Genomic DNA, 23,367 nt, shown 5'->3' on the forward strand with positions numbered 1-23,367 from the left:
TTCCTTCTCTGTCTTAATTTTCTGAGAAAGGCATACAAAACATTGTCTGCCAGGTGACTTGAACAACAGAAATTTCATACTGTTGGAGATGCTGGGGGAAAAAAAATCTAAGAGGAAAAAATTTGGCAAAGTGGATTTCACCTGAGGTCTCTCGCTTTGGGTAGCAGATGGCTGACTGGTCCACTGGGCATTACATGGACTTGGGCATGTCTGTGATTTAATCACATCTTGGTAGCATCCCTGTCACACTGGATTAGGACCCACCTACAGAGCTCATTTTAATGTATTCGCCTCTTTACGGGTGTTATGATCTATAGTGATGATGCAGGGACAGGGCGCCATGGTGGGCCCATACCAAGGTGTGCCCCCTGAGGAATTACGTTACGCAACAGATCCGGTATAAAGGAGGTTTATTGGGGCGGAGGAGGAAGAGGAGGGCCTGGAGAAGATGTAAAGACAAGGAATGAGCCATGAGGGTGTGGAGTGGGGGGGGGGGAGCGGAGAGGGAGAAAAGGGGAGCATCTAGGAGAGAGAGAGTCAGAACAGCCAGAACAGCCAGAACAAATGCAGTAGCAGTGAGTGATGTTGTTAGTCAGTACTAGGTCCCTGAGGGCAGCCAGCAGAATCACCTATGCACTAACAATGGGTCTTAGCTTCAGTTTCAGTCCCACGGTGGGGGGGACTGTCAGTGAAGACCTCAACCTGTGAATTTGGGGAGATCATACCACCAACCCAGTCCTAGCTGCAGGATACCAGTAGCTGTTGGGGACAGGCCATATGGCCAATGTTCAGCCATCTTGTCAGAGCCTAGGTCCTATCTCTCCAGCAGTCTGTCATTGACCAGAAACCAGCTGACCCTGTCATTGTTCAGCAGTTAGACTAAAGATAAGAGTTAGATGGAGCCACCCTGTTGTAGTTTAGCAGTTAGATTAGATAAAGATAGCAAAATATTCGGTGTGGCAGAATGTTGTGACCTGCTTGGAATTCCTCGCATCTTGAGATAGCCTGCAGCTGGGTTGCCATAGCAATATGCTTCCCTGCCCCCTGCCTTATAAAACCTTCTATCTGAAAAATAAAATTTGAGAGCTTAAGCAAAGACTTGCTCTCCTTCTTCGTGTCTTGTGGTCTGTCCCTATACAGGAGACTTCTCCTCCCGAGCATTAACAGAACCCCGGCAGGCCAGGTCAAGTAGCAAGCCAACCCCTGAAGTGGTCTGTCATCAAACTGGCCTTCTAAACTCAACATGGCTGTTCTTGGTTTGTTTGTTTGTTTTGTTTTGGCCTTAGGGAGAACCAATGCAGATGTGATGAGCGCACTGTCACAGGGCTACCGGATGCCTCGCATGGAGAACTGCCCAGATGAGCTGTATGACATCATGAAAATGTGTTGGAAAGAGAAGGCAGAGGAGAGGCCAACGTTTGACTACTTACAGAGTGTCCTGGATGATTTCTACACTGCCACGGAAGGGCAGTATCAGCAGCAACCCTAGTGGGCACCGAGCCCTACCCTCTGTAGTTAGTAGGAAAAGCAGCCTTTGGGTGCAACTAATCATCTCGTGCCAGGACCTACTGTGTCCCTGGTTCCTGGTGGACAGGATGAATCAACTCAGGAAGAACACTCTGGACTTGGGATACTGTTTCTTAAATGTGTGGTCACTGCTCAGCGGGACCACAGTCAGAATACGAACACCTCCTCTCTCTGATATGTGCCACACTGGTCTACATGGGCGTAGTGACTCAGGTTCAGAGACTGTTGCAACACATTCCCAGATGCAGCAAGGACTAAACTCACTTAGCAAAAATAACCCTGTGCACAGCAGATGATCCCTTACCCTGGCAATGCTTTCGCTCACTTTAAAAACAAAAACAAAAAAAGTACTAATCCAGCCTGTTAGATTTTTACAGGTGAAGCCACGAGCTTTAAAATGTCTTTTCTAAATTTGAACTTTTTTTTTTTTTTTGCTCTGGAGATTTGATTACTCCCCACCCCCCACCCTACCCCCTTTCTGAGACTGTTAAACATTCTCCTATGTGGTAAGATCACTGGACAGGAGGCAGCTTGTGCCTGTCAGGCAGGAGCGTGGTGTATGGGCACACAGAACAACCACTGTTGAACTGAAGTCCTTTGGAGCTGCACTGCCACCCAGACCTCTCCGCGGACCTCTGCCCCATGGAAGAATGTTTCCAATGGTCCGGGCATTTCAATTACAAGATTCTCTAAAGGCTGTTTGATGGTGTCCTTTGGGAAAACTGTAAACATCTAATCTGTCAGTACCTTACAAGGCCTTCCAAAAATGCAAAGCATTTCTTTCATTGCCTCAAGTGACTTGAACATTTATAAATCATATATTTTAGTTGTACTCTAAGAAGTTAAAATGCCATATTAGGGGGTATTTTTGTGATTCAGTAACCTTTTCTCTAAATTGTGTAAGACGTGTGTGAGACTGTTTACACCCAGGTAGGAAGGAGGCAACCATGGAGAAACCGCTGGAGACTGGAGCTGTCGCCTGGGTTTTCTACTGCAAACTCCAACTGAAAACCGCTGTGTCTGCCCCCATTTCATTTAGGCTATTGTGTATATACTTAATATTTCTATTTTTGATTTTATTTTAATACACTCAATAACCTCTTGAGATTTTTGTCTTGTGTATCAGATCGTCAGCTCTTGTCAGTGTATAAACAAGAGCCAGCTGGTGAGAAACGGGAGAGGACACATGAGCGTGCGGAGGCTCCACCTCCACAGCTGGGAAGTCTGAAGAGCTGATGGCCTGAATGCCCAAGGGTCTGTTTCTTAACAAGCTTTGCAGACACCATTAAAACTGTAGTTTGTATGTTTATTTCAGTCTCTGGATGCCTATGGGAAGAGATTTAACATTCTCTTTTTCCTCCAACTTTAAATTTGTCTTTTTCCTGATTTTTAAAATAATGTCCTTTCAAAGTATTCTAAAGCCCTTCATCTCTAAATGTCCTATTTACAAACACTGCATGTGCCCATTTAGTAACTTAAGTTACAATAGCAGGTTTTCTAACACCGTGGCCTACCCAATGCTCACACACTCACTTTAGAACTCACCTGCGTTGTCGATTTATTTCATGGAAATGAAGTGTGAAGAATCCTTAAAGCTAAAACAAAACTCTAAAAAGTTGCTAAGGATTAATTTTCACCTTGTCTTACTTCTTTCAGTCGTCCTTCCATTTTCCACTTGTCCCCCTCTATTGAGTATCTAATCCTTTCTTCCACACGCTCACGTCACCAGGAGCCATCAGGCGTACTGGGTGGGAGTGGGCTAATGCTTGCTAAGCAAGGCTGATGTCCTGCATTCACATCCCCAGGCCTGTGTGTAAAAAGAAGACAAAGTCTGCAATTCCAATGTTCCTGCTAGGAGATGGGAGGCAAACACAGGAGATTCCCAGAAGCTTGTAGTCCAGCTAGCCAGAAAACAAGAGACCCTGACTCAAAAGATAAAGGTGAAGACCAGTAGACTGGTACCTGAGCTTGTTCTCTGACCACACACATGTGTACACACAGCCATACACACACATCACATCATATGCACACACGTCACACAACCAGACATCCATAGGTAATATATATATATATATATATATATATATATATATATATATATATATATATATATATACACACACATCAGACACACATCCATAGGGTATGTGTGTGTGTGTGTACATACATATATACATATAAATATACATACATGTATACATAAATATACACACACACCATACACATACACACACAGAGAGAGACTAAAAGACAAACAATAGCAAAAGGAGTGGCCACTTTTTCTATATTTACATAGTGTTTACATCCACAGCAAAGAAAGAATTGAGGTTATAATCTCATTTCCATCCTCAACCCTATTATAGATGTCAAGAGCCACAGCTGCTAAGATGTTCGCAGTGGGAAATGCCCCGTACAGTTCAGCTGAATTAAATGAAATAAATGCTCATCCTCCTGCTTGCTGCCAGCTCTCCTGTTTTCACCACAGCTTGGCTTTGGAAATGATCTCCCCTCTTCTCAACTCAGGTGGCACTGCTTTCTCACCTCCTGGTGGCTTCCTTTCTTCTTTCCTTTTGCCCAGTAGGTGGGCAACTCCACATTTTTACTGTATAAACCTTTTAGATTAAGAGCAGGCAAGCCTTGGTACTTTTGCTAAAGGAAATGTTGATTCTAAGCTCACCTGACTTTTATGCAAGGCTTTTTTTAAAAAACAAAAAACAAAAAACTTTGGCACTTTACAAAAAGTTTTTCCAGTGCACACAATAGCTCTGAGATTCCTGAAAGATCCAAATTTATGATTAAAGGATTGGTGCATTTAACACTGAAGGACCAAACTGGGGCACTGTTTATTTGCTTGCTTGTTTGCTTGCTTTCCTTGTTTCTTTGTGAGATAAAAAGAGAAGACTTAATTCCAACCTCAAGGCCACCAAGAATAAGGTAGCAACCTTATAAATCAATTTTATTAAATTTATAAAACCTTATAAAATCAAGAAATTTCACAGGAGTTTAGCCCTGATTCAGTCGGGTGTCTTAATTGCCAAGAGCACATTTCCAAATAATCTGCTAAAGTCCACATAGATGTGAGGACAAATTTCACTAGGTAACACTTTGTGTATACAAAATGTCCCGCAAACCATGTTTTGAGACTAACCTAGGCAACTATGTTAGAGTTTTATTACTGTGAAAAGACTCTGTGACCATGGCAGCTCTTATAAATGAAAGCATTTAGTTGGGACTGGCTTATAGTTCAGAGGTTTAGTCCATTGTCATCATGGTAGAAGCACAGCAGAGCGCAGGCAGACGTGGTGCTGGAGAGGGAGCTGAGAGCTCTACATCTGGATCCTGGGGCAGCAGGAAGGACGAGTGACCCACGGGGCCTGGGTTGAGCTTCTAAAACCTCAAAGCCAGCCCCTGGTGACACGTTTCCTCCAATAAAGCTGCGCCTACTCCAAGGCCACACCTCTCTTTTATGAGTGCCCTTCCTATGGGGCTATGAGGCCATGGTATTTAAAACATCATAGCTACATACCAAGACTCCGTCTCAAAGTTAATTAAAATGTTGTGTAAGATTAATCTCACCCACACACTTTTAAAACACAATTTGTTGGGATAATAGCTTTCAAATGAAACTTTTTGATAATAACTTTTTGATCCATTTTATGAGGGAGACTGTATTACAACTGATAACATTTTGTTTCAGCAAGTTCTAAACCACGATATGGGAAGCTTTCCAACCTAGTTTCCTGTGCTTTGGGGTATGTGTGTGTGTGTGTATGAGCAAGCACCATATTTGCATGTTGAAGACAGAGGACAGCAATGTGTTGTCTTCTCTCACCCTTTGTAGGTTACAGAGATGTAACTCCTGTACTCAGGCACGCATCAACAGGCCACAAGTGACCCCACTGACCCTGTTTCCTGTGCCCTTAGGAGGCTGTTAAGTACTTCAGATAGGCATGTTAAAAGTATCTCAGAGTTCCTGAGATGGTCACAGTGTGGTCGCACTTCCTTGAGTGTGGAAACGACAGTAGCAATCCCCACCGCATTCATCTCTAGGTTGTTGGAAAGACAACAGGAGTAATCTAAAATTTAAACAATAGTGATAATATAGAGCTTATTTGCACCTGAGGAGCTGCCACCTCATAAAGCCAGAAGGGTAACTGTAAGTTCTATTCACTTTAGCCTTATCCCTTAGCTGCTGCCCTTGAAGTCATGTGGATTTTCAATTTCAAGTTGTTGGATTTTTAACTTTTTATTGGTTCCTTGTGAGTTTCACATAATGCATCTCAGTCCTACTCATGTCCCTCTCCCCTCAGACCCACCCTCCACCCTTGCGACCTCCCTCCCAACAGAGGGGAAAAAAAGATCTTGTGGAGGCTGTAGTGCGTCACAGTGTGTCCACGGTATAACCTTTTGTTCACACTTCTTTGCTTGCAAATGTTCACTGCAATGAATCGTCGGTCTGGTATGAGGCCTCTGGCTTCTGCTACTTTTTTTTTTTTTGTATTTTATTTTATTTTTTTTCTCCTTTATTAATTTATTCTTGTTACATCTCAATGGTTACCCCATCCCTTGTGTCCTCCCATTCCTCCCTCCCTCCCATTTTCCCCTTATTCCCCTCCCCTATGACTGTTCCTGAGGGGGATTACCTCCCCCTGTATATGTTCATAGGGTATCAAGTCTCTTCTTGGTAACCTGCTGTCCTTCCTCTGAGTGCCACCAGGTCTCCCCCTCCAGGGGACATGGTCAAAGGTGAGACACCAGAGTATGTGAGAAAGTCATATCCCACTCTCCACTCTACTGTGGAGAGTGTTTTGTCCATTGGCTAGATTTGGGTAGGGGTTTAAGGTTTACTGCCTGTATTGTCCTTGGCTGTTGCCTTAGTTTGAGCGGGACCCCTGAGCCCAAATCTGCCTATCATAATGTTCTACTTGTAGGCTTCTGCTACTCTTATCAGTTCTGGAATCTCACCGGAACTCCCTTCAGATATCCTGTTGTTGCCCTGTGTCATGGAGATCTTGTCGCTTTGGATCTGTCGGACCAGTCCCTTCCTGCATCTCAGCAGTTCATCCACGGGGGTGATGTTGGAATAGGCTGAATCAAAGTCCTGGACCTGAGCCTGAGAACTATCTGACCTGGTCCGCCCACAGGTTCTCTCCCTGCTCTGGCAGCTTGTCTGGGCCTGCAGGGTGCTGGACTGGTGGTCATCTCAGGCTCACCTTTTTCCAGTGCAGGTTACCATTCAGATGTTCATGGGTCAGAATAGAGTATAGACATAGCCCCTCTTCTCTCTGCCATCTACTGGCATACATGTGACACAGCAGCCACTCCTGCGATGGGCCTAGGGGCAGCAGGTTGGGAGTTTTTGTTGTTGTTGTTGTTGCTTTTTTTTTTTTAAGGCCTAATACAATTCATATGCTGAATGTTTACTGGTAAAACCTTAGTGAACAGTAGCAAACTTTTAATCAAATAAAACATGTCTGTGGGGGGAAAAGTCCCTAGATACTCAGAATAGATGGCATGAATATGTCACCATAAGCAGAGTGAGAACTGCTTTTACCACCAGGTGACTTCTTTACAATCTTTTTGTTTGAGGCTTTGGGGATTTCAGAACTGTGGATGAGACGTGACCTGTTCCTCAGCAGCTTGAGGAATGCAAGCGCTTGAGTGTCAGTGTCATCCTGGGCTCCGGTGGAACAACCAGGCGCCGGATGCTCAAAACCCATCTGAGTTAGCCATGTTCCAAGATGCAGATACAGTCACCCCCCTCGAAAACACACAGTGATTAATAGGGGGAAAAAAAAAAACTCCATGGCCCTTAGAACCGGAGCAGTTCAACATGGGGAAATGTGGTATGGATTGACCACAAGCTATCTGTTGGGGACCCGAGATGAAGAGCAGGTCCAGGACCGAAGGAGCTTAAAAGGGCTGCATACAGAGACGTGCTTTCCGTCACCTCGTGTCAGGCCATAGAAAAGCAACTGCTCCATGCTGAACACGTGAGAGCAGGTCCTCAGATCTTAACTGCCCAGAATGTAATTGGTGTGGGTAACTGGATTTTTCTGAAGGGACAGGAAGCCATCGGAAGCCACAGCGCAGAAGTCCCTTGAATGCATGAGACAGAACAATGAAGCTTTTAAAGCTTTTTGCCCTATTGTTTTGATTTGTATGAAAAAAAATGTGTAAGTCATCACCACTAATCTCTTTCTATCGATGCATTTCTCTATAATTGCGGCTCTCTTCGGTAGTCATTCAGCACTGTTTCCACAGACACTTCCTGTCACAGGAACCACAGTGGATGTATGAGGGACAGGGACATTTGCCTGTAAGTTGCCTGTGACAAGCAGAGCAATGACAAGATAAAAAAAGAAAGCCACTAGAAAAGGGACCAAAATGGGCATAAAGCTTGAGGTTCAGTCCAAGGGGAATGAAGCGCTGCACACGGGCTTCCCTGAAACAGATGGCACAACCGAAGGGAGGCTTCGAAGGGGAGCTGGGGGGGGGGGAGAGGGGGAGGGGACAGGAGGGGCGGCGGGGAGTACAGCAGCGGAGGAAGAGGCGCAGCAGGAGATGGGGCACCCGCCTTTCAGAACTCCCGGGCAGACAAGTTACAATGGATCACTGGGTCTCACAGCTAGGCGGGATTCTGGAGCGGCACAACACTTGGAGACCTCACATGACAGGTGCATAGGGGCCCAGAAGCCTGGATCAGGTCTCGGACAAGTCCTGGTTAGGAGTGGGCCTTACTTAGACCGAGAGGTGGCAGCGTTACTTGGTGGAGAAGCCCCCCTCAGGCTGCAGGAGGCGGCACTGCCAACACACTGCCAGGCACAATGAAGGAAAATCTGAGCAAAGGCCTTGAGTGGGGTGTCTGTAGGAAGGCAAAGCAGCAGGGGAAAGCTGCACACAGCCTACTTTGGATCTTCGCATCCAGTTCCGAGTGCTGGGGACTATGCCTAGTTGTCTTGTACTCGGCCCTGGGTGGTTAGGATGGGCAGAAAATGGCAAAAACTTCAGGTTTGTTGGCTTGCATATTAAAGATGAGCTGAAGTTGAGAGGATTTGTGGGGTTTTCCTTAAGAACCAGCGCTGGGAGGGATGTTCCTCTGAGGGTCACAAAGGCCCTAGATGTCAAAGCTTTGGAAACAGAAAATTAAAATGCGCTTGAGACACGGAGTCAAAGACAACAGCAAGTTAGAGGAGGCATACAAACAGGCAGAGAGAGGCAGTGTTTGCACTTTCCGAAGAGCTGCCAAAGCTTCTAGAGCGTAGGAACTTGCTGCCCTGAGCCACAGCCCAGTGCCCTGGAGAGCACTGCGAAGAGAAAGAGGGTGTTTCCCAATGAGACTATAGGGAGGACTGCAGGGTGTGATACTAAAGACAGTATTGGACTGGACAGAAAGAAGCAAAAAGCATCCAAATGGGGGGGGGGGCAGGGACGGATGGCTCAGTAGTTAAGAGCAGTAGCTGCTCTTCCAGAGGACCTGGGTTCAGTTTCCATACGCCAGGTCACATCTGTCATCTGATCATTTCTACAGACCTCCATGCGCACCAGGGATGCATGAGGTGTGCAGGCAAAACACTCAAACACATGAAATTAAATTTTTTTTTTTTTAAAGTGAGGGTCAGGGTAGCAGCATAGCTTCAGATACCTGTCATGCGCCCTAATGTCTCGCTGAGCAGGCCCTGTGGACCCCACAGCTCTGCAAGCAGTGGCTCAGCCTCAGAAGTGTTTTCTGGCCAAGGACAGCCAGGCTCATCTTGATTCTCATGATGTAAAAATGTGTTATGCACTTATGCTTTTATCCATGTTCATGTGCCCATACACACACCTGGCTAACAGAGTACACACACATATGTGCACTACACATGCACTGACACACACACACACACAGGCACCTAGCTAACAATGTGCACATTCCTGGCTAACAATGTGCACGAACACACACAAACACACACCTGGCTAACAATTTGGACACACACACACATACACACACACACACACACACACACACACACCTGACTAACAATGTGGACACACACACCTGGATAACAATGTGCACATGCAGACACCTAGAAAGCAATGTAAATATACAAACCTGCCAAGCAATGTGCACACATACATATATACACCTGGCTAACAATGTGCACACACACTTGGCTAGGCTAACAATGTATACACACACCTGGCTAACAATGGACACACACACACAAGCCTGGCTAACAGTGTGCACACACATATACACACCCATACCTGGCTAACAATGGTTGTTTCCATTGTTATTCTAAAGTACATGTAAGCATGCCAAAGTGGAGCTCTGTGTAACATAAAACTATTTTGGGAGACAGAATTCTTTCTGCCCCTGTTTCTGCTTCTCAGAGACCAGAACTCTTCCCTGATATTCATTGCTCTAATACTTGAAGACTTTTCTCGTATTGTTGTTGTCTGTTTATGCATTGCTAGAATGGAACCCAGGCCTTGTACATGCCAGAGCAGTTCTTGGCCACTGAGCCACACCTGCAGCCCAAGACTGGCTTATTCTGCTATGAAAGCTGTTATTTAAAAAGACTTTCTTTCTCAAAAAAAAAAAAAAAAAAAAAAAAGAAAGAAAGAAAGAAAAAGAAAAAGAAAGAAAGAAAGAAAAAAGAAAGAGTTTGAGAACCAAAAAGAGGAGTGAATTGATTCTCAACTATGTTATGAGAAATAAATAACAGCGAGACACTGGAATCTCATATTTACTGCTCATTTGCTGCACCTCAGGCACCATGTCAGGTGGGTGCTTAGGATAGCTGACTATAGAAGATTATTTAGGCATCAGCCTCATCCTCCTGACACTCAGCCTTAGGCTGCACTGTTGTCATCTTTCTCAAGGGAGAGCAATGTGTGAGAGGCAGTGACGAGGGGACATAGACACAGCTCTATGCTGCCATCCTCAACAGCATGAGGAGGAGCTCCCCTAAACGTTCAGGGGCCGCAACTCAGGGTCCAGCTGAGATTCTCGACTTTGGGGGCGGGGGAAGAAGAATGTCACGTGGGGACAATATAGACTTAAGCACAAGGGTTATAGGAAGAGAGGTGAGAGAGAGAGAGAGAGAGAGAGAGAGAGAGAGAGAGAGAGAGAGAGCGCCAAGTGTGTAGGCACAGGTTCTCAAGGGACTCACAACTAATTAGCAGCAAATACCAATTAGGTGGTTCTCAGATTACATCTCAAAAGGTTGCTAAGAAACTCTTTTCCCTCCTTTTCTCACTCTCTTTTGTCTGGCAAGTTTATAGGATAGGTCCAGAGGTGCCTTGGATGAAATTTAAATCTAAAAAAATAAAATAAAATCAGAAACCATTATGATTGCACATGTTTAGACTGCGTTTTTTCCCTGTAAATGTGATTTCTGGAGAGATTGGTAGAAAGATGCACATTTACAGCAGCAATGAGAGAAAGGCCTTGAGTGGCCATTAATTATGCTTCTTGCATCTCCGCTAGTGAGAGGCTTGAGCCACATTTCTGGCCCAGAAGTCAATCAGTCTCTCTGTCTCTGTCTCTGTCTCTGTCTCTGTCTCTGTCTCTGTCTCTGTCTCTGTCTCTGTCTCTGTCTCTGTCTCTCTCTCTCTCTGTCTCTCTGTCTCTCTCTCTCTCTCTCTCTCTCTCTCTCTCTCTCTCTCTCTCTCATCTCTCATTATTAAAGTTTCTCTGTTTTTCTATCCGTTCTCAGTAGAAATAAAGGCAAAATAGGAAAAAATTCAATAAAGCTCTAATTTCAGAGAGTTGGATCACAATTTTTTTTCCTTATTAATCAATAATGTGACAAACCATCCCTTTGGAAAATGAATCCATAGAGATGAGATTCTAGAGCAATGGAATTAAAATCAAGGGCATCTTTCCAGTGGCTGAGGAAGAGTCCATACTCACAGAAAATTTGGGGTGATGCATTAGCTCCTCCTGGACTAACAGGTCTGTGTTGAGGCTTAAAATATAAATGTAAAAAAAAATCCCACAATGCACCTGCAAAATAAGGATCAGACATATCTCCCTGGAGGGGAGACACTTTTAACACTTGAAAAGAGCTAGGACTCCATTTTTGTCCCTATCAGATGTAGGCATTTTCTGGTATGTTCCAGCACCAATGTTAGCTGGACCTATTAGGTAGAAGAATGCAGGACAATTAATCAGAGTCCCAAGGGAAGAACAGGAGGGCCCAGAAAAGTGGCTCATCACAGCCTGTGCGGGTGACGGCTTGGCTGCCCTTAACAAATCCATATTCTGGGAGTCAGGGTTCTGAGTTAGAATCACTGTTTCTAGAAGAAATTTACTTTACATGAGCCAACCGGTTTTGCTTACATTCTCAGCCAAAGCCCCTGTGCTATTTGTGTAATCTGGATGGTATCCTTATCTCGTTTTCTGTGCATTAGCCTCATGCCATTTATGCAATTTTGTAAAATCTAATTGTGTATCAAGAACGTTAAAATACTGATATTATTACTGGATCCAATGAGACCTTCAGAAATCTTAAATGTGCAAAACGAGGCAAAACTGCTTAAACAACTAACTGCAAGACATAGCTCAGTGGTAGAGCTCCCGTGCAGTGTGCATCAGGCCCTGAGTTCAGTCCCCAGGCAGACAGACAACATGTACACACATGCACGTGCACACGCACACTTGGCAAATGACTAATTTGTGACAACACTACTTATCCAAAGTCTGCTGTGTATCCAGAAATATGCAATGCATTTAAAACACAGGTCAGCTTTAGTATATTATAAAGAAAAGGGTGATAGAATCATGTAGAATATTCCAAGTGATATATGTAAGAAACTGAGACAATGTCCATGATCCATTATTTAAAAACAATCAGAACATCCAATTATTTACAAAGAATGATCAGAGTCCTTTTCAAAAAATGTCTGAAAATGTAAAATAATGTAAGTATGAAAAGAAAAGGAGAAAATCAAAATACTTCAAGAGAATACAATCAAGTCTCAGCAAAGACTGACTTGACCTGGACTCCTGTTCTGCATTCATGTAGCTTTCTGTTTTCACTTTTATATATTAACTTACAGAAATGAGAAAATGCTCAGATAACAGTGGTGTCAAGTCCTATTAGAAAAATGAGAAAATCTGTATATTAGAAAGTAAACAAGTTGCTAAAGCAAACGCCACAGTGACTCCAGTGTGTCCAAGAAATGCAGAAGCTAAGTGAAAGAGCCTAGGACCCAAATGGGGACAATACAAGTAACAGTACAGCATAGTGTTGGACCATAACCCTGGGTGTAGAGTGGATGTCCGTAAGTCCACAGTGGTATTCACAAATGATTCACTAAGTAAACAAGCAGAAGGGACAATTTTCTCCTGGCAAAGAATTTCAATTCATTCACACAGTAGAAGCGAAGCCCAGATCCCCACAAACGCTCACTGCTTGCTTCCCCCTAAAGCCAGAGGAAGAGTGGTTTTACCGTGGAGCAGCCTGACAGCTTTCCTCAGAGGAGTGTCAGCAACGAGCAGCCGCTTTGCCGGTGTTGAGATCCTCACGCTGTGCCCCTGCAGCCTCATGCCCATCAGTGGGGAAGATCAGATTCGAAAGGAGGGTGATTTGGCCAGACTAGCAACATTGAAGAACTGACTTCCACGGCCAAGAGGAGGCAAGGCACATAAAAGCAACAGGTGGGATATGATACTCTGGATGGGGCTCCAAGATGCTAAAGGGCATGAGAAACAAATTAAGCCAAATTAGGCCCATCTAAGTGTGGACTTGAAAAAATAATGATGTACTTGTATTAGTTGGGGTTCTTAGAGTAACAGATTTTATAGAATGGCTAGGAGAGAGGGGGCGGGGCTTGCTGGCTGTGGTCCAGCTAGCCCAACAATGGCTGTCTAGCAACAGAACATCCAAGAATCCACTGGTCTCAGCTGGTCTTCAGTATGTTCTGGAGTTACAAAGAACTAGGCTCTAAGGCCAGCGCAGGAGCAGACCAGCCTGCAAGAGAGAGGCCAGGCAGGCTAGGAACAAAAGCTCCCTTCTTCCACGCCCTTTATATATATAGGCCGCCAGCAGAGGCGTGACCCAGACTACAGGTGGGTCTTCCCACCTCAAATTATTTAATTAAGATTTAAAAAAAACAAAAAAAAAAAAAAACAAAAAAACCTCTCACAGGTATGTCCAGCTGCTTGGGTTTTAATTAATTAATTCTGGATGTAGTCACGTTCTCAACCGAGAACTGCCATCGTAGTGCCTGTATTGATTCATGTTGTTCATTCAAGCGTTGTGTGTTTCTGTGTCTCTGTGTTTCAGTTCTGGGAATGAAATCCAATGCAGGGCTCAGCACACGTTAGGCACACAGTTTTACCACTGAGCTGAGTGTGTGTGTGTGTGTGTGTGTGTTAATGTGTGTGTGCTAATGTGGGGGGGAATTTGGGGGGTGTGAGAGTGGGGTGGGGGGAGGGTGCACGAGCAGGAAGAGGAGGAGGATGGAGCCTTGTATCTCATGTGTGCTAGGGAAGTTCGCTCCCACTGAACTACAGCCCTACGCATTTTAGTTTCGCTTTTGAAATAGGATCACGTGGAATCTCGCTGGCTGGCCCAGGATCCACCCACTACTCTCTTGTCTTGCTTCCTGAGTACTTGGATTTATAGGTATACATCTACTAAATTGTAGAAATTGTATAGAGGTTTTATGAGAAATCTATGCACTCATAATTTTCCGAAAACCTAAAACTGTTCTATAAAATCAAGTTAAAGCAACAAACCCCAAAAGTCTATCTGGCCTGTGAGTCGGCTCCTGTATGAGGAAGCCCACTTCATCTTCCGCTGTTCCATTTCCATTTTAATTGTGGATGCTCGTTCATGAAGTTAAACCTTCACTAAGCTTACAAAGTAAATGTATCCCCCTCCTTCTGAAAACACAGCAATCTGACCTCTCAAAGAGACATCAAATTCTAGTTCTTGATAATTCCTTAAGAAACAGCTCCATCTTGTGTCCTGTTGTATGAATGGCCCACTAAGGCTCTGCCCACTTCCCTCTGCACAGAAACTTAGTCCTGGTTCAAATGAAATGGTCCATGCAAGATGTATGTAAGTGATCACTGTAAGACATCACTGTAAGTCCCACCAACCTCTGAGATCTGTGTTCATTATTATCATTTTTTTAAAAACACACAAAAGAGTTGACATCTCATTCCCCTTCTAACCTGTACTCACAATTGTGGGTGGTTCTTGAGGAATTTGATTTAAATGACTTGATTATACTTACAAGTTCACTCTAGAAACTCTTTGTTTACAGGAGTAACTATTTCTATCATTAAAATATGCAATTTAAGAACAATCTTATGAAGCTTTATAAAATAGCAGATCGCAATTCCAAGTGTTTATTCAAGAAACTCGAACACTATTATTTATTTTTAATCCAACAGCTACACAGAGTACCCACCTGAGTCCACTTTACTATCAGAAAGTTATTCATAAAACCATGCCTTTATTAAAAAAATAAAGAGTTAGAAAGAAAAACAGTATTCATTGAAGATCTAAAAAGATTTCTAGCGAAAAAAATCAAATAACATATTTTCCTTGAATTTGACTGATTTTTTCAAAATGTGTCATAAAAAGAAAAAGATATATGAAATAACCAGTACTTTGAAACACTTTGCAATGAAAGCAATGAGAAAGTTTGCCTGTGGCGTAAATGACCAACCCAGCCCTGCCCATCCCTAGGTCCCAATATACTTAGCACTAGTGTGCAGCTAGGGAAACTCTTGTTACTAATTTGAATGCCACTTCTCACTCTCTTATGACTAAAAAGACACTATTCTTATCATATCTGAATATGAAGTATATTCTTGCATTAAGAAATTAGTTTTCTTTGGGGATTGGGGAAATGGCTCAGCATGAAATCCTGAGTTTAAATTCCCAGCACCCACATCAAGTCCCATCACCCCCACAGCGAGATGGAGGCAAAGAAAGGAAAGTCCCTAGTAGCACAGTGGAGAACCATTTTAAAACTCTGTGTCAAACACAGTGCAAGATCAGAACTGATACTTGATGTTGTCCCCTGACATTTGCATGCTTGCGCGCGCGCGCGCGCGCACACACACACACACACACACACACACAAACACACACACACACAGACATACAATGACATGCAGGCACCTGCATTACACACATAAACACATATAAACATACATCATACAGAGAAAAAGAGCGACAGAGAAAGAGACAAACACAGTGTTGGGGCCCGGGGTTAGAAGAGGAAGTACAGAAGTCTGGTCTGGGGAGATGTCTCCACAGTTAAAAGCACTGACAGCTCTTATAGAGGGCTCAGGTTCAATTCCCAGCACCCACATGGTGGCTCACAGCCATCTATAACTCCATATCTAGGGGATCCAAAGCTCTCCTCTTCTGACCTCTGAGAGCACTAGGAACACGTGTACATGCAAAACAGGCACATAAAATAAGAATAAATAAATAAATCTAAGTAAGTAAAAGAAGTAACTTCCAAGGTGAGATTGGTTTTGCGACAGTTTTGGTTTTGTTTCTCCAGCTTTCATATAGTGTTAAGTTGTACCTAAGACATGGATGAGTGACAAGGAGTCCAAGCTGCGTTTCTGACATTTTAGTGGGTTTTGGCTTTGAAAGCCCAAAAGCTTTTCCACAAAAGTTTCTTCTAGGTTTGGGGTTCATACATTTTCCTGAAACAAATTAATGCCCAGCTTCAATGATACTGAATGAGGAATGGTCTATCTGCTGGTACTTCACTCCATTAGTTGGTATCTTTGCTGGAAATATTAACTTCGCTCCATTAGTTGGTATCGTTGCCTGGAAATATTAAATTAATCCGCTATTAAAACAAAACACTGATGCCAGATTCCAGGCAGTGAACACGGAAGTTTCCAGAGCTCAGCAGGCTAGGCAAGAAGAGCAGGAGCTTGATCCCAGATTGGAATACATAGTAAGACCTGTTTCAAAAAGAGAAAAGAAGGAAGGAAGGAAGGAAGGAAGGAAGGAAGGAAGGAAGGAAGGAAGGAAGGAAGTGAGAGCAAGGAAACAAAATGTTTTGAGATACAAGTTCTATAGAAGAATTATAAATATACTTTGCTAAATATCTCAGACTCCAAAGAACTCTGGTATTTCTACAGTCCAAAAATTTGGACATACATCATTCCAAAGACAGACTTGGTGGCTGCTGGGAAATCATCCTCTTCGATGGTGTCATGGTTGCCCCCTTTCCTGCTTCCTACCCAAAAGCTTGAATCTTCATGTCTTCCAGAGGTGCTCCTCTCTGGCATGGCCCCATCCTGAAATCAGGGATGCAAAGCCCAGGTCTGCAAAACTTATGCTGTGGTCTTCATCTCACCAACAATGTCATTGACAGGACAACACAAACCAATCTGCTTTCCCCTGTTGCGGAAAGAAAATGCCATTTTTTCCCCTCCTGCTATAAAAGAAACCAAAGTGAAGCTATACAAGAAAGCAATGACTCTGCCCAAGGAAATGACAGTTTGAGACAGTTACCTTTGTGGCCAGACTGGCAGATGCTCTCATGTGTGCCTAAAACACACAGCAGCCGGACTATAGCATTTCACAGTTCTGTGTTATTGAGGAAGCTTCCAACAAATGAAATTTAGTAAAAAAAAAAAAAAAAAAAATTGCAGGGGCCACAGAATGACTCACAGATCAGGCAGAACCAAAGAAAACTCAACTCCACTCGGAGGCAGGGCTAGTAGAATAGATATGAGTCTCTTCTCTGATTCTTATGATGTAATGCACAACTTATCGTTTTTATGTCGGTATTTAAGTACTGTTGACTAAACATTGTGGAGTGGTTGGTGAGGTGTCGAGACAAGGTCTCTCTGTGTAGCCCTGGCTGTCCTGGACTCACTTTGTAGACCAGGCTGGCCTTGAATTCACAGAGATCCACCTGCCTCTGTCTCCCAGAGTGCTGGGATTATAGACGTGTGCCACTGGTGTAAACACTGTGATAGTGAAGTCATGAAATGTCGGGAGAGTCGCAAACCTTCCAGCACTTTGTGTCTGCTGGAGAAAGGGTTAGTGCGCATCTTACTGTGGGCAGGATTATAGTATTGTGTGAGCCTGATTTGCCTTTACTTGGAAAGTAAGCAAACCCATACAGTATGTTGAAAGGGGTGGACTTGAATGTTTAATTTTAGGTGCCTACTTGACCCAGAAAGTTAGTAAAATGTTGTTTCTGATTCTGTCTGTGAAGGTGTTTCTGGAAGTTGTTAGTATTTGAATCAGTACACTAAGTACAGAAAATCTACCTTCACGGGTACAGATGGTCCCCATCCTACCACTTGAGGGCCAGACTAGAATAAAATGGCAGGAAGGACAGTGTGCTCTCAACTAGGATAACTGCTGGCTACTGCTCTCAGATGTCAGAGCTCCTGGCTTCTAGGCCTCAGGACTCAGGACTAAACAGTTGCCTTCTTTTTTTGACCTCTGAAATTGGAACTTTCTAGACTTTATAATTATATCATCCAATTCCCAAAATATGTGTAGATATGTACATGTGTGGATATGTACATGTGTGTATGCGTCTGTGTGTATGTGTGTGCATATGTTCATGCACATGTGTGTGTGTGTGTATGTATCTACTTTAGGTTCTATTCTTAAGCTACCCCTGATTAATACATTATCCATCATGAATGTTTTACCAGGTGTTAGATGGGACTCCGGCCAAATGAAATACCATGTCCCCCTCCTGTTAGGTAACATGGGAGCACATCCCACTTTTTCCTGCACTTTGGACCCAGGCTAGCTCCTGGCAAGCTCTTTTCTTAAGACCAATGACACCCAAGGGTGTTTTTCTCTCAGTTGAGCCCTAGTTGGTACAACCTTTAGACTCTGGTCCTGAAAAACAAGATTCTCTCCAGGTCCTACTTTGGTGCTCTCTCCAAAGACGACTGTAGATTTCTTTTCATGGAGAACTTGTATTACGAAGTAAGAAGTCACAAGGTTCTGACATAGCAGCCCATGTCTGTGATAGACAAATGCTGATTCAGCAAATAGAGCCCTCTGCTTTCCTCCTGTGGTTTTGTGAGCAAGTTTGCCAAGTTTTGTATGTCACTAAAATGATAAATATATCCTTTAAGACCTGGCTAGACTTAAAACTTTTCAATAACTTTCATGCCCTGGCATGGCGAGTGAAGGCCCAGAGGTTTAGAATTGAATGAGGTCCGGAGAGTAACACTGCCGCAGCAAACACATTCCCACCCACTGCACAGGCAGATTAACAACCAATGAGTTGTTTTATTAAATTTTCAAGGAAAATAATTCCCTTTGGAAATCTTTTCAAAGTCAAAATTAGGTTGTGTAATAATTTTAATTTGCTCTAATAAATTTTATATTAGCCATGAATCTTTGGGATTAATAAAAAGGTACAAAAGTACATTGTGCTGTACGTTCTGGGATGTGATAAAGGATGAGAGACATTTTCAGAGGAGGCAGGAGCACAGGAGGCAGGAGGCCTGGTCTAAGCACATCACTCTGTACTGTGAACGTCAGAGTCAGGACAAGAACTGTTTTTCTGTCCAGGAGACCAGGAAATGGGGGCATGCCATGGTGTCCCATCAAGAAAGATGTGGTAACCTGGAGTCTAAGGCTCCAAGGATGATCGTCCTCAGATCTCCAGAAGATCTCGGATGGAGAGGAGACTAAATGAATTCCAGCTCTTACTATAGTGTTTTGTTGTCAGCCTCCTTAGCATGCTTAGAGCTTCAAGAAAAGGGAAAAGAAGCAAAACGATGCCTCGTCCTTGGAGCTGTTTCTCTTGGGTGGATGTGCATGGGCTGTGGGCTCTAGATCAACAGCAAAGTTCTCTAGGGCTCAGGAAAGGCAGAAAGGAAATTACAAGCAACACCAGCTTCATTTACTCCCTTGGTTTTTCTGCCAATTTGAGGTGGTGCTGTTTCACTTCTCTGTTCTTTAAAAATTAGAGGTGGTGGTACACACCTTTGATCCCAGCACTTGGGTGGCAGAGGTAGGCAGATCTCTTTGAGTTCAGGGACAGCCTGGTCTACAGAGCAGGTTCCAGGAGAACCAAGGCAACACAGAGAAACGCTGTCTTGAAAAGCAAAGCAAAAACAAAACAAAACAACAACAAAAATAGCTCATTATCGAGATATAGTTTGAGATATGCTATTCATGACTTACAATATGTCTACATTTCTTTTTTTCTTTTTGTCTTTTTTTTTTAATGTCTACATTTCTATCAGGTATAACATGAGCACATTCTAAATAAAACTTTCCATTCCTTCAAAATGTGTCCTCGGATTACTTTTGCATCCTCTGCCCCAACCCCTACAACTGTCCATACAGGGTTCATCTACCTCTGTCACCATGAAACGGAATCATATGGCAATAACATATGCAGAAAATCCCGTATGCTTACCTACCTGTTCCTGGCTACCCTTGCTCTTGGTCTTTTTACATTTGTGGCTGCAAAAGCTCCCCATCTGTTAACAGGTATTACCTGTTAACAAATATGAGAATGGAGGCTGTAGTGGGAATTTGCTACTTTGTGGGTTCCTTTGCCTATTTTCCACCCTTATTAACCTGCTAACACTGATAGGAGAAGAAAAAAAAAGGATAGAGGGGAAAGGGGGAGAAGGTATCATTAAACTACTTTCTGCTGGTTAGTTCCAGGAGGGCAAATTTGATCGTTGCTTTCTTTCTTCGTGTTTCTTTGCACAACTTGACAAACTGCAACCAACAACATCCAACAAACAACCAGCCAACAACAACATTTATATCCTCTGGAAAATTACCAGAATTCCAAACATCACACATTTGCAGATGCCAAAACCATTCCCCTGATAGAGCAAATAATAAATACCTGGGATTGAAACAAAAACATTCTCATAGCATTTCTGTTTTTTAAAGAAACCAAAATTACACAATTATCACTACATTTCTCCATTTCTGTTTTACATCATTAATTGTGATATGTGTAATGAGAAATTATAAACAGAGACGTTTTCCATGAAATAAGCACTTTCTGGATTGGTAGCCAAAGATTTCAGTGTTCTGTCCAGGAAGTTGTCACCTGTGGCAATGTGTTCAAGGCTATTCCTCACTTTCTCTTATGTAAAGTTCAGCATATATAATTTTATGTTGAGTTCTTTGATTCACTTGGATTTGAGTCTTGGTGCAAGGTCATAAATATGGATCTATTTTCATTCTTCTACATGCAGACATCCAGTTTGACCAGAACCATTTGTTGAAGATGCTGTTTTATTTTCTAGTGTGCATTTCTGGCTTATCAAAAATCAAGTGTCCATATTGTGTGGATTTATATATGGGACTTCAATTCAATTCCATTGATCAGTATGTCTGTTTGTTTTATGCCATTACGATGTGGTTTTTGTTACTACAGTTCTGTAGTACAACTTGAAACTGGGAATAGTGAAAACTCCAGCAGTTCTTTTATTCAGTTTGGTATTGTTTTAGTTATCCTGAGTTTTTGTTTTTCCATATGAAGTTGAAATTTTTCCTTTGGAGGTCTGTAAAGAATTAGAATTTGGGGGATGGATAAGGTGGTGGTGGTGCCTTTAATCCCAGCACTAGAGAGGCAGAGGCAGGTGGATCTCTGTGAGTTTGAGACCAGCCTGGTGTAAAAACCAAGTCCAGGACATCCAGGGCTCTATTATACAGAGAAACATTGTCTTGGGGTGGGGAGAGAAGAACTGAAGTTTTGATGGCAATTGCATTGAATCTGTAGATTGCTTTTTGTAGGATGCCCATTCTTACTATGGTAATCTTACCTATCCATGAGCATGGGCGATCATTCCATCTTCTAATATCTTCTTCACTTTCTTTCTTCAAAGACTTGAAGTTTTTGTTATACAAATCTTTCACTTGCTTGGTTAGAGTTACCCCCAAGATATTTTATATTATTTGAGGCTATTGGGAAAGGTGTTTCCCTGATCTCTTTCTCAATCAATTCGTATTTTGTTTATACTGATTTCAGTGAGTTAATCTTGTATCAAGTCACTTTGCTGAAATTGTTTAGGAGTTACCTAGTAGAATTTTTAGGGCCATTTATGTATACCATCACGTCATTTGCAAATAACACTACTTTGACTTCTTCTTCTCAAATATGCATACCATTGATCTCCTTCAGTTGTCTTAATGCTCTAGATAAAATTTCAAGTACTGTATTGAATAGATAAGGAGAGACTAGACAGCCTTGTCTTGTTTCTGATGTTACTGGAATTGTTTTCAGTTTCTCTCCAATTAATTTTATGTTGGCTATCAGCTTGCTGTAAATTACCTTCATTTTTAACCTCTCTTTTTATTTTAATTTATAATAATTTATTAAGTTTACATCCTGAATGTTATCCCCTTGCTTGTATCTTCCAGTACTCACCTTCCCTCCCTCTTCTGTCCTGTTCCCCTCCCCTAGACCTCTGACAGAAGAGAACCTCTTTCCCCACCAGATGGCCACAGCATAGGAGGTCTCGTTTGGATAGCCTGCTTCGCCTTCCTCTGTGTGCCACCAGGCTTCCCGACAAAGGGGAAGTAATCAAATCAGGAGCACCAGAGTTCATGTCATAGGCAGTCCCCACTCTCCCCACTACCATGGAGAATGAGCTATCCATTGGCAAGATATGAACAGGGGGTCTTGGTTTACTTCATGCATTGTCCTTGATTGTTGCAACAGTTTGTGCAGTTCCCCCTGAGTCCAGATCCACCAGCTTTGATGGTCTCCTTCTGGGGCTCCTGAACCCTCTGGGTCCTTCCATCCCCCAACTCTTCCATACTACTCTCAGCATTCCACCTGGAGTCCAGCAGTGAGTACCAGCATCTTTCCCCTCCCTCACTGGGTGGAGTCTCTCAGAGGACATCTATGTTGGGCTAATATTCACTTATAAGTGAGTATATACCTTGTGTGTCTTTCTGAGTCTGGCTTACCTCACTCTGGATGATCATTTCTAGTACCATCCATTTGTCTGCAAATTTCAAGATTTCCTTGTTTTTAATAGCTGAATAATATTCCATTGTGAAATGTGCCAGTTTCTTCATCCATTCTTCGGTTGAGGGGCATCTAAGTTGTTTCTAGATTCTGGCTATTACAAATAAAAGCTGCTATGAGCATAGTTGAGCAAATGTCCTTGTTGTATGGGGGAGCATCTTTTAGGTATATATACCCAGGAGTTGTATGGCTAGGTCTTTAGGTAGCACTATTCCCAATTTTCTGATAAAGTGCCATATTGTTTTCCAAAGTGGTTGTACAAATTTGTACTCCTACCAGCCATGGGGAAGTGTTCTTTCTCCACATCCGTGCTTGCATGTGCTGTCACTTGAATTTTTTGTCTTAGTCATTCTAGTATGAGTAGGATGAAATCTCAGAGTCATTTTGATTTGCATTTCCCTGATAACTAAGGATGTTGAGCATTTCTTGAGGTGTTTCTCAGCCATTCAATGTTCCTCTGTTGAGAATTCTCTGTTTAGCTCCATACCCCTTTTTTAATTGGATTATTTGGTTTGGTGGTGTTTAATTCCCTGAGTTCTTTATATATTTTGGATATTAGCCTTTTGTCAGATGTGCGGTTGTCAGACGTACTGGTGTACCCAGTCTTTAGGCTATCATTTTGTTCTGTTGACAGTGTCCTTTGCCTTCCTGAAATTTTACAGTTTCATGAAGTCCCATTTATTAATTGTTGATCTTAGAGTCCAAGCTATTGGTGCTCTGTTCAGGAAGCTGTTTCCTATACCAATGAGCTCAAGGCTCTTCCCCACTTTTTTCTTCTAACAGATTTAGTGTGTCTTGTTTTATGTTAAGATCTTTAATCCACTTGGACTTGAGTTTTCCGCAGGGTGATAAATGTGGATCTATGTGCAT

The 23,367-nt window shown here is 42.9% G+C and overlaps 1 protein-coding gene across 5 annotated transcripts in view; it reads left to right on the forward strand.

The window, feature by feature from the left end:
- LYN (LYN proto-oncogene, Src family tyrosine kinase) overlaps positions 1-2,836 on the forward strand; it is a 119,314-nt gene extending 116,478 nt beyond the window's left edge. For all 5 annotated transcript variants that reach the window (XM_084799815.1, XM_084799813.1, XM_084799814.1 and 2 more), the window contains one exon: positions 1,287-2,836. In XM_084799815.1, coding sequence (XP_084655941.1) covers positions 1,287-1,489 — 203 coding nt within the window. In that variant the 3' untranslated portion in view covers positions 1,490-2,836. The remainder of the gene's footprint in view (positions 1-1,286) is intronic.
- Positions 2,837-23,367: the final 20,531 nt, after the last annotated feature.

Source organism: Acomys minous (genome assembly GCF_964271855.1).
Source record: "Acomys minous genome assembly, chromosome: 1".
NCBI lineage: Eukaryota > Metazoa > Chordata > Mammalia > Rodentia > Muridae > Acomys > Acomys minous.